The sequence below is a fragment of the Olea europaea genome, chromosome 18 (assembly GCF_002742605.1).
Source record: "Olea europaea var. sylvestris chromosome 18, O_europaea_v1, whole genome shotgun sequence".
Lineage (NCBI taxonomy): Eukaryota > Viridiplantae > Streptophyta > Magnoliopsida > Lamiales > Oleaceae > Olea > Olea europaea.
Window position 1 is genome coordinate 23,359,158 of NC_036254.1, and position 11,354 is coordinate 23,370,511.

At 32.3% G+C, this 11,354-nt stretch overlaps 1 protein-coding gene across 1 annotated transcript; it reads right to left on the reverse strand.

Moving 5' to 3' along the window:
* Window positions 1-999: 999 nt before the first annotated feature.
* LOC111367830 (transcription factor bHLH68-like) lies at window positions 1,000-4,278 on the reverse strand. The gene is made up of 8 exons (XM_022988894.1): window positions 3,813-4,278; window positions 2,953-3,283; window positions 2,608-2,682; window positions 2,441-2,506; window positions 2,118-2,183; window positions 1,982-2,038; window positions 1,809-1,850; window positions 1,000-1,237 (listed from the first exon to the last, which is right to left on the reverse strand). Exons 1-8 carry the CDS (start codon window positions 3,989-3,991, stop codon window positions 1,130-1,132), a joined length of 924 nt encoding a protein of 307 aa, XP_022844662.1. The 5' UTR covers window positions 3,992-4,278; the 3' UTR covers window positions 1,000-1,129.
* Between the last annotated feature and the right edge of the window lie 7,076 nt (window positions 4,279-11,354).

Sequence of the window (11,354 nt, forward strand, 5' to 3'; positions counted from 1 at the left end):
ACCCCCCCGAAAAAAAAAAAAAACAGTACAACACAATCTTCCCACATAGCAAACTCACATGAGGGTTTCTCCTCTCTTTTCTCTCAAAAAAATACTATGTATTTTCAGATAAATCTCAAGAAAAGAATGGAGAAGACGAAAGGCACGTAGCTAGAAAACCCTAAAGAATGATACAAAGTGTAACCCTAAAGTCACAATGCTCTATTTATATGAGACTGTGGATCCAATGGTAAAGGGCTCGCCACGTGTCATCAATCCAGAAGATAATTCTTTTTAATTGAAAGCATGTTAGTTAAAGAACACATTTTTGCCAAATTCGGATTCTTCCATTTATTGGGCATCAACTTGGATAATAAATGTAGGCTTAAAGAAACCGGCTTTTGAGATAATTGGGCCTCAACAAAATTCATCAACCCATATCTTACAATCTCCACCTTTGCTGTATTTTGTGCCTGCACTAGGTTTCTAGCAAAGTCAGAATCAACAAAGCCTTTAAGCTTAAAACCATCTTTATTTGTTCTAAACATGAGTCCTATAAATTACATGTACCTTTCAAGTATTTAATCCAGTTTTTCATGCATTCCCAAAGAGACTCACCTGGATTACTAATGAATCTACTTAATACACTTTACATCATAGGCTATATCAGATCTTGAACACAACACATTACATACATGACAGACCCTTTTTTGGAGGTTGAGCATCAAAATGCAAGATAGATTATAGAGACGTAAATTTTGAACGGAATGGAAAAAAAAAAAAAAAAAAAAAAGAGATATTGAGCAAAATCGTTTATATTAGTTAGGTTTCTTATGAAACTACTGTTACAGATTATTTCACCTAACAAATAGTTTGGCAAATTTTAATCAAGACATATAAACGTTGCACAGAATTGGAAGGGTCTGAGGCCGTTAACTTTTGAAAAGTCAAAAGTTATTTCTAAAATTAAGAAACTGTTTTTGAATTTTTTAAATAATTTTTGATAAATTTATTTATTTATTTTTCAGCATGAGCTTCCTCAAATTATTTTTATATAAGATGCAGAAATAAGAGCAGAATGTCGTTAAACGGGCCTCAATTGGAGTATCATAAAAACAAATTGAAATTGAAATCATAATTGTAATTATGGTCATAAAACAGATTGGATTATGAAACCATTGCATTTAATTAAATAAGAAAAATAAGTGAGCACCTCCTCATAAGCTCCACTCCCTTCCATGCTAACATCATTCAAGAACTAGATGAAGAAAATTCATAAAGAAGATAAATGTCATCAAATTAGGGCTGGCATTAAGAATATTACTTAAAAAAAAAAAAAAAAAAGAACTGTTATTAGCAAAATTAAGAAGGCGTTTGTTTCTCATTTTTGCAAAAATTTGAATGAAAAATATGGTCGTCATGGGCCCCACACAATAGATGAAAATTTAAATTTGGTGACTTGATGTGATGGATAATGATTATATTTTTATTTTAATGGAGAAAGAATGAGAAACAAACAGGGGTTTAGTTCATAAATCTGGGAAACTTTTTACAGAGGCAACTTTTTCTACTTCAAAACACTTGTATTTTGCTATAAATAACCAATAATTTATTGAAAAATATTATTTGCAATTGCTCACTAATGAAGTTGTCCTATGTGGCATACATGCATCAAATCACTAACCGTCACATTATGTCATACATCAAATCATTTACTACTACATATATATCATGCGGGGTGACTACAGTACTGAACAGCTGCAAATAGTATTATTTTAATTTAATTTAAAGCCTCTTTTGAGGAAAGTGAGGGATCCAATAAAGCATACCTGACCAGACTCTTCTGGAGATAAACAATCCCTTTCTTGAACCTGGAGCAAAAAAATTAGCTCATCGTGAGTTTATTCAAATAAAAATTAAAAAAATTACAGTGTGTGTAAGAAAGAGAAGAAATATTGGTCTTTCATGGGAAAATGTGAAATGCGCATGTTTAGGTACTTACAGATTGTTGGTGACCCATGCTCCTCGATGCATTGCGCATGTAAGGAGAACTCAGTGCCTGCATGATTTTCGAGAAATTGTAGAACTCTTTTTGTTGTTTGAACAGAATATTATGGATGAAACAAAGCATATTTTACCTCAATTTGACCCTGAAGGAATCTGATGTAACCAATGGCTTCTGTCAAGACTGAAGCAGTGTCAGTCTGCAAAAGAGAAAGAAATATGCCAGAACACAGCTCAATCTCAAATTATTTTTTTTCCCAAAATTTTCTTTATAATCTTAAAAGACAACCTTAGATGGGATGATGATAAAGTAAAAAGAAAGGTTCTTTTCAGTTTTTTACTGGTTTCATCTTAACTAGATTAATTAAATGTTGCATTAATTAAATGTTGCTGCAGATTTATTCCTTGAATTGAGTAGTTAATGGAGACTGGAGAATCAAGAATGCAATTAGTTTACCTTTCCAAATGGAGAAACGATTTGGTGAAGAGCTGTTATTCTATCCCCTAATTTCTCCTTTCTCACCTGTTTTTTTAGTAATATTCTTAAGAATTTATGCAAGTTTTGTGAAGAAATAAATGAAGCCCCAATAATAATTTGTAAAAGCGAAAGAGATTATTCCTGACCTTCAAAGCCGGTTGACTGGATGACTGTTGAACCTTAGGCTTCTTAGATACCCCACCAATGCTCGTGCTGTTGCACTTTTACAAAAGGAACAAAGGGAAAATTTTACAGTCAACAAACCATGAACAAATCTAACAGCTATGTAGCAATGAATTGAACGAATCGGAGCAAAATAATTCATGTGGTCGACACCAAATTTGTTGGATAAGTCTTTTGTAGGCTGTTATTTTGACATTTTGTAAACTTTTCAAGCAAATTAATCATGATACTTTTGGGGCATGCTAAGAAAATAATAGCTTTTCTTTTCTTTTTCCTTGTGGATTATAATCACTGATAAAGCTTCCAACCTCCGATGAATGATCTAGATGTTGATTCTTGCGGTCGTAGTCCATCTTGGCGCCGGAGAAATTCAAGATATTGTTGCTTACACTTGTAATAGAAGAAGTAGGGGATGATTCTGGAATGACTTGAGGCCAACAAGAAGATCTCGAAGCTTGAAATTCATCTTCTACATTACCATAAAGTTGGTTTGTTTGTGCAGTTTCTTGCTTTACATCAACAACAGGAATACTAAAAGATGGGTTCAGAACTTGGACTTCCCAATTCTCCATTTTCTTCTGTTGCTGAAAAAGACTATTACCAAACTTTTCGTCTTCTTCAGTACCAGCCAATCCGCTCCTGATCAACCATAACTTCAAGTGTCAAATTATTACACCCAAATGGCCAAATCTTACACGGACACAAACACACAGAGCTAGTTGCAGTATGCATATAAAGGTGCACAGATCAAGAAGAAGGTTTAAATGCTAAGTAAAATGGGAAAATAAAGAAACTCATAAGCTTTTTGAAGTTTGATCCAAGAACTAGCTAGGGTTGGTAATGAAACAAAAACCCCATGACATACTGAGACTTGGGTTCTATCTTAACGTCATTTTTAGCTCAACTCCTTATATGTAAACTATTTATTTTATCTTTAATAGAGGTGGAAATTCATCCTTAACAGACACGTACACACAGAGAGTTGGTAATGAAACAAAAACCCCATGACATACTGAGACTTGGGTTCTATCTTAACGTCATTTTTAGCTCAACTCCTTATATGTAAACTATTTATTTTATCTTTAATAGAGGTGGAAATTCATCCTTAACAGACACGTACACACAGAGAGAGAGAGAGAGAGAGAGAGAGAGAGAGAGAGAGATTTACAGAAGCAGTTGGCTCCATGACCGTACAGGAAACTCTTGGGAGGGATTTGCAGTCGAAGAATCCAAAGAAGCCGAAGAAGAAGAAGAAGAAACATACAGAAATGGAGAAGAAGAAGAGAGATGGCGAGACTGTGGATGCATGCCATTCACACTCCACCAATTAGGGTTTCCAGCCATCATCTGTTACTGGAAATTCACTCCGCCAATTGATTTAAACCTGCAGAGAGCACCTTTCAAATAAAACAGGAAATCAAATCAATAACCTCCTTTTTTCTCTTTAATTTGTGGCTTTTACTCTTCACTTTCTCATCTTTCCTTGTTTGTGCACCAAAACAGACCTTTGTTGAAGCTTTCAGAATTGTGTTTGCTTTCTCATAATTAGAGATTGAAGAAACCCCCCGTCTTTGTCAACTAAGGAGTATTTTTTACTTGTGGGGTTAAGGAAGCTTTTGTATTTGTTGCACCCCCCACCCCATCCATCTCTCTACTTATTTATTGATCATTTTATTCTTGCTTTATCTTTATTATAAAGGCGGACAGAAAAAGCTAGGTGGGGAGCGTTTTCAAGCCAAAAAATAAATGTTTGTGTAGCTTTACTCCCTTGAATTAGGGTGATAGCCCTTAAATCAAACTTCTCTAAAAGGTTTTACGTGTAGGTCTTATTTACTATTTGATCAAAAGTTTGGTATGTATATGCCTTAACTTTCATCAATAAATGAAGAAATTCATATCATTCATAATCATAAGTTTCCAGTGAAAATGTTTACATGAAGTAATGAATTCCAAGATCTATTTGAATAATTGAATCACCTTACTTTCCAAACTCTAAAATATACATTTTCTTGCACTCCGATAATCTCAATCCCGATGACAATGGAAAGAGATTATTAGCCACAATTTAAGTGCCACTTTTTGTAAGATTTCATACAAAAATATGGTTCTATACTCCATACAAAAATCTATGATTTTCTTTCTCTGCCTTTTCCATAACATCAATTAGGAGGTTATCGAATTATTTGGAAGTTATTGGGAGTTAATGAGTCTTCGTATTTAAAAGTTAAATGGTAGTAGATAAGATACAATTATTATTGATTCAAATTATGTGGTGTAGAATAACAAAGAGTTGTTAAAAGGCTAGCTTAGGATTAGGTTCAGAATGTTTTTATTGGTTTTTAATGAATAATGATTGGATAAACTAATATAGCATAGACAGATTTAACAAAGAAACGAAAATAATTCTATTAATGAAGAAAAGATGATTGTTATCGGCAAAGAATTTATTCTTTGGACGAAAGATCATCCTTTAATATTAGCAAGAGGATTCCCAAGAAAACACTGAAAAAATTCTTCATTCTTTCTTTAGCTTCATTCTTGGTTAGTCATTTTTAGTATAAATTTAAATTCTTTCTTTCATTATTAAGAACATAAAATGGATAAAAATTTATATTGAAAATTATCAGAAATAAAATTAGTGAATTGTTAATCTTACCTTTTTGTTGTTTCAAAAGATAAATAATTGTCACTTATACTAAAGTTGTTGGTCCTTATTTTTATAAATTAAAAATCTGTCGTACCAAATATATGCTCTTAATTTATGAGATTAGGAGATATTTCTTAGAGTTTTGACTTTTAAGAATTTTTTAAATAATTAATTCCAGTGTAATTATGAGTGAATATAATAGAAAAAGAATTATTGCAAAAAAGTATCCTGCTACAAATCTAATCATTTTTTCTAATAAAAATCGTATTGGGACGTGGAGGTCGGTCATTGGATCCTTAAATTTTAAAGATAAAATAGTAATAGAATATATTTTGTAGGGAAGGTGATGGTAAGGTTATAATTTCTGCAAAATTTAAATTAGATGTCGAGAATTTATTAATTGATAGTAGAACAATACCTAGCTAAATATAAAGTAGAGAGAAAAGTAGCATTGAAGAGCTGGGGTATGAGAAAATTGAAGGAAGAAGATTTGTTCAAGCTTGAAGAAAGATACACTTTCTTTATTTCTTCTCTTTTCCAATCAAAAGTTGGCGATGATTCCAATTTTAATCTTTTTTTTTTTCTTTTTACAATATTTGTAGCTAATTCTCCTGATTAGCGCAGTCAATGAAATCCACTTTGAAAGTTTGATTTTAATTTGGTTGTGTATTGTCTTGCTTCTGGTTTTGACTAATTTGATTACTCAGCCAATAATTGATTTACTTGTGAACGGCAATGTGTCCAGATAATACAAAATGGAAATATAGGAAGATAATAACATCATTCTATTTTTTTCAATAATTAATTGAATTTCTTGGTGATTGAATGAACTGAGATAAGTTAAAATTCAAATAAAATATAGTGAATTTATTTAGATAGATTAAATTTTACTTGAGAAAAACTATCAATTGATTCAAAGGAATTCAATCGAGTAAACATGCCATCTATTACCATTAACTTCACAGGCTAAATCAAAATGGGAAATTACTGATGAATTCGTGAGCTCTAGCATTTTTCTTATCGTTATAATCTGCAAACTGACGTCAACTATAATTCACTAATTTGTTGTTTTAAACTTAAAATAGTCATTAGAATTAAAATCATTTCCCTGTCACTTTCCAGTATTGGTTCAAAGTAATATAAGAATTAAATTATGTTGTATTGAGTAACATGAATCTTGTTGAAACAAATTTTACATCACTTTATTACTTGTAACATCGTGCACTTACTGAACCAACATCAAGTAACTAAGTCACTGACTAAATCGTTGCGTCAATGATTTCGTTGTGTCGAGGGTACTGTTCTATGTTATAGATGTTAACGGTGATTGTTATATTGATCCTATAAATTTTTTGTACACTTTTTAATTGCAATAATTCTCAACATTTGTTCACTATCACATTTTATATCCTCATTTTTTTCTATCGCAATATTATCATCAGCTTTTCATTACTTAGAACATCTTATCCCTTATGACAGTTTTCGTCTTAAAAGTCAGCTAGGAGGTTGTATAAAGATTTGTTTGCCTATCATATTTAGATAAACAAAAAAATGCCAAATACAAAAATGAAACTTAATATTTGTTATTCATTTCAAAATATGTTGACCCCTACGAAAGAGATTCTATTACCCTTTCTACGGCTTTTTATTTTAGTTTTGGAAAGAGATCATAATTATGGACCGATATTCTAATTAATAAAATATTAAAAAAAGGAGAAAATAAGTACTATAATAAGAAAATATTTAAGCTTTCATAACATTAAAAATTGGTGCATCAAAATGTAATTTGTGCGTCAATATTTACTTTTTAACACTCTGACGCCTCAATTTATTTATTATGCTATTTTTTAATTACATAAATGCTCCACCATCTTCGCTTGCCTTCAAATTTTCTGTTGCAGATTATTTTTCATTAATTAATATATCTAGTCCGCCGATAATGACTTCTGTCAACATCCTATATTAGCATGCTTTGAAATGAAGGGCAATTCTTTTGTCGCGATTTTATATTTGCTACATTTACTTATTTAAACATATGAAGGGCAAGTAAGTCTTTTTACACTCTCCTCACAAATTTTTGGATGAAAACCTTCATCAAGAACAAATTGTTCTAGTTAATAAGAGATTGATATTAAGCATTCAACGGGGAAAAAATTAAGACATAGATGCAACAAGCAGAAGTTAGGGACATTGTAAAACTACTTAGTGCAAAAGTAAAAATTTCAACATAACCAAATTTCAACAAATTCAGTTGTGTTTAAGCCTAAAAGAGCCAACCTAACCTATTTAATCTGAATGGATGACGTGATCAATAGATCCTCGTTCCACTCATGTCCAGGTAGCCTCCTTTCTGCACACTTGAATAAATCGTTAAAGCATGTGGCCATCTTTGATGGTGGGAAAGGCAGCCCCAACGATCAAGTCAATCTATTTGAGAGTATATAATTGGGTGTGGAACGTGCTAAAGATATGAACCACAAAAAAGGGTTAGGATCCAGAATATAAAGAGAACAATTAGAGAACAAAATTATAGTTGAGAGTATAAAATTGCATTACTTTCAAATGACACTAAACCCTAGTTTGATGGCCATTATTTAGAAAATAATAATAGTATTTTTAATAGTGATTTTTTGAAGAATGTGTAGTTAAAAAGTAGGAAAAAAAGTTTAGAGTTATGTACAAAATATTTTATTGTATGAATATTGTTGAAAATGAGTATGAGAATTGAAAAGTTTGGTTTTAAAGGAAGACAAACATGAGCTAAGTGTGAGCTTTTATAGTAGAAGAGTAGAAACATTAACCATTGGATAGAGAGATATGTGGTCTTATCTTGATAGTCGAGGTGCTTTATCACAGACATCATTCTGTCATTCCTAGGACAGGCACATTTAATGTTTTTTTACCGTTTCCAACCCTATGACCTGACTTGACATGTAAGAACTGGACTTTACAAATTGACTTGGTAGAGTGATTGTGCAGTAAATTATCACATCAATTAATCTTAAGAGATTTTGTAAGGAAGATCCCTACACTGCCTCGCATCACCTCACCTTGTCCATGAGGGTTTGGACTCGCCAAGAGGGTTCGGCCCCTTCATAGTGTTCGGCTTTTTCATGGGAGTTCGGCCTCTTCATGAATGTTCAGGGAAATTGCAACATGGGCTTGATGACGTGGCGTGTGGGAATAGATTCGCTCATTGTGTGGCTGCCATAGGGTCACTTTTGGAGTCTATCTGGAAGAGGCGTAACAATGTCATTAAATTTAAAATATAATTATAGGATTAATCTATCTTTTCAAATAATTAATCTGGTTAATGACAAAAGCCAGGAAATTTTCAGAGAAGTCGCTTTTATTTTGCTTAACCTTGCCCGAATTTCAAATCCCAGGTTGGATTGAGATGAAGATGCCAAAATAATCTTTATTATGTCATTGGTTTCATATTTTTTTTAACATTATTGGTATTTAAAAACCAATTTCATTCTATATTGTCAATGATTTGATGCAATAATTTTTTGTAACCACATTCAAAACCAAAGCCTGTGTTTTGCTCATGTTTATAATTTTTTTATGTTGGTCTCAAGATTATTCTTTTCTAAAATCGATTGCATCAAAATAATAAAGATTTACAGAATCGTAAAGAACACAAGTATTTTCGCCCCTAAGGGTCCGAATGTTCAGCCAAAGGCCTACTCACCCGTTGAGCATCTACAAAAGTAGATTAGACTCGAATCCACTAAGAATCACAAAGAATCGATACAAGAATATATGAAGAAACTATCGTTTCTTCAATTTCAGATTTCTATCGCATCTTTTTAACATAACACTCAGTTTCTACAATCTCACAGATCATATACCATATACAACCCTAACATCACTCAGATTAGAGATTGCTTTCAGAAATTACACGAACAAAACGAGTTCGGAAAACCCTCAGAGAGAAGACGAAGAAAACCCTAGAACCGTTCACTCAGAATTAGAGTGAAAATGAAGAAGCACGAGGCTTTTAACAAACCACCAAAAAATCAACAGTCCAATGATCACAAAGGTGCCAAGTGTAAGATCCACAGAACTTGCGAATTATAAAAGAAAAAACGCGTTTCTGAAAAATGCTTTTAATTTCCAAAAGACAATTTAACCCGGCCAGGCCCAATGTTATTCAAGTTGGGCCAACCAAGAATAGGGAGGTAGCCCAATCAACAATCTCCACCTTGCTGATCTATTTTTGGTATTCTTTCGTGGATTCAAACTTGGTCTAATTTTTGTTTCATTTGCTCTATAAAACCTGTAAAAAGAAAATGAAAAGTAGTCAGTTGATTTTTGCAAAAAACAACAAATAAAATTCAAATATCAAATTGAATTTATTACCTTCAAAGTATGTTCAGAATTTTCAAACAATTTCTGAACTTGTTTAGAGGTAAAATCTTAGTACCAATATCAGAAGGATTAAATTCAGTTGGGATTTTAACCAAGTTAATTAATCCCTTTTCAACCACATTTCTAACAAAATGAAATTTAATATCAATATGCTTAGTCCTATCATGATATACAGGATTTTTACTCAAATGAATTGCACTCTGGTTATTAGTACAGATTCTAACCGTTTCATTCATGAAACCAATTTCATTTAATAACCCCCTTAACCACAAACCTTCTTTAACGGCGTCACATGCTGCAATATATTCAACTTCAATGGAAGATAGAGCTACAAGTTTTTGTAGTTGGGACTTCCAACTAACACAACCATCACAGAGTAAACACATAGGAGGAGGTTGATCTTCTTTTATCTAGATCTCCCACAAAGTCAGAATCTGTATATCCTTTCAGGATAATGCCTTCAGTACATCTTTGGAATTTTAATCTTAGTTCAATTGAGCCCTTTAGATATCTTAACATCCATTTGATAGCTAACCAATGTGTTTCACCTGGATTTGCCATAAATCTACTAAGCATGCTTATACCATGAGCTAAGTCAGGTCTTGTACATATCATAAGGTACATAATAGAGCCAACAACATTTGCATAAGGTATCTTACTCATTCTGTCATATTCTTCATCTGTTTTAGGTGACTGTTCACTAGAAAGTTTGAAGTGATTTGCAATAGGTAAAGTTACAGATTTACACTCAGTCATAGCAAACTTCTCAAGTATCTTATTCGCATAAGAATTTTGATTTACATACAGAACACAATTCTTTCCATCTCTATTGATTTCCATGCCTAAAATTCTCTTTGCTTGTCCTAAATCTTTCATTTCAAATTCAGATTTAAGTTTTTCTTTAACAGAAATAATTTCAGATTTATCATGGCAAGCAATAAGCATATCATCAACATATAATAATAGATAGAGAGAATCAGGTCCACCTGAACCTTTGAAGAAGAAACAGGAGTCAAAATTACTCTTAAGCAATCCAAAATTTTGAACATAAGAGTAAAATTTCTTATACTATTGTCTTGGTGCCTGTTTCAAACTATAGAGAGATTTCTTTAATAAACAAACCTGTTCAGATTTTGTCTTTAGTTCAAAACCTTTTGGTTGATTTATATAAATTGTTTCTTCAAGGTCACCATTTAGGAAGGCTATCTTAACATCAAGCTGGTCTAACTCCCAGTTGAAGTGGGCTGTTAAGACAAGTAAGATTCTGATAGAGGTGTATTTAGCAACAGGTGCAAAAATTTCATTATAGTCAATACCCTCTTTTTGTGTAAAACCTTTTGCCACAAGTCTGACTTTATATCTAATGCCCCCAAGATTAGGTTCACCTTCTTTAATTTTATAAACCCATTTCCAATAAAAAAAACCATCTGATTTTTAGGCCTATTGACAAGAATCCATGTATTATTTTTAGTTAAAGAGTCCATTTCTTCTTGCATGGCTTTCGGCCAAAGTTTGGATACCTTACAATTTTTAGCTTCTTCAAAGGTTGTTGGTTCAGAATTAATAGATTCAAGTTCAGTGTAAAATGTTACAAATTCATCTGCGTTAATTCTTGTAGAAGGGAACCTATTTCTTCTAGTTTCATCTCTAGTCAACTGATAATTTTCAAGGGCAGTATTCTGAGATTGA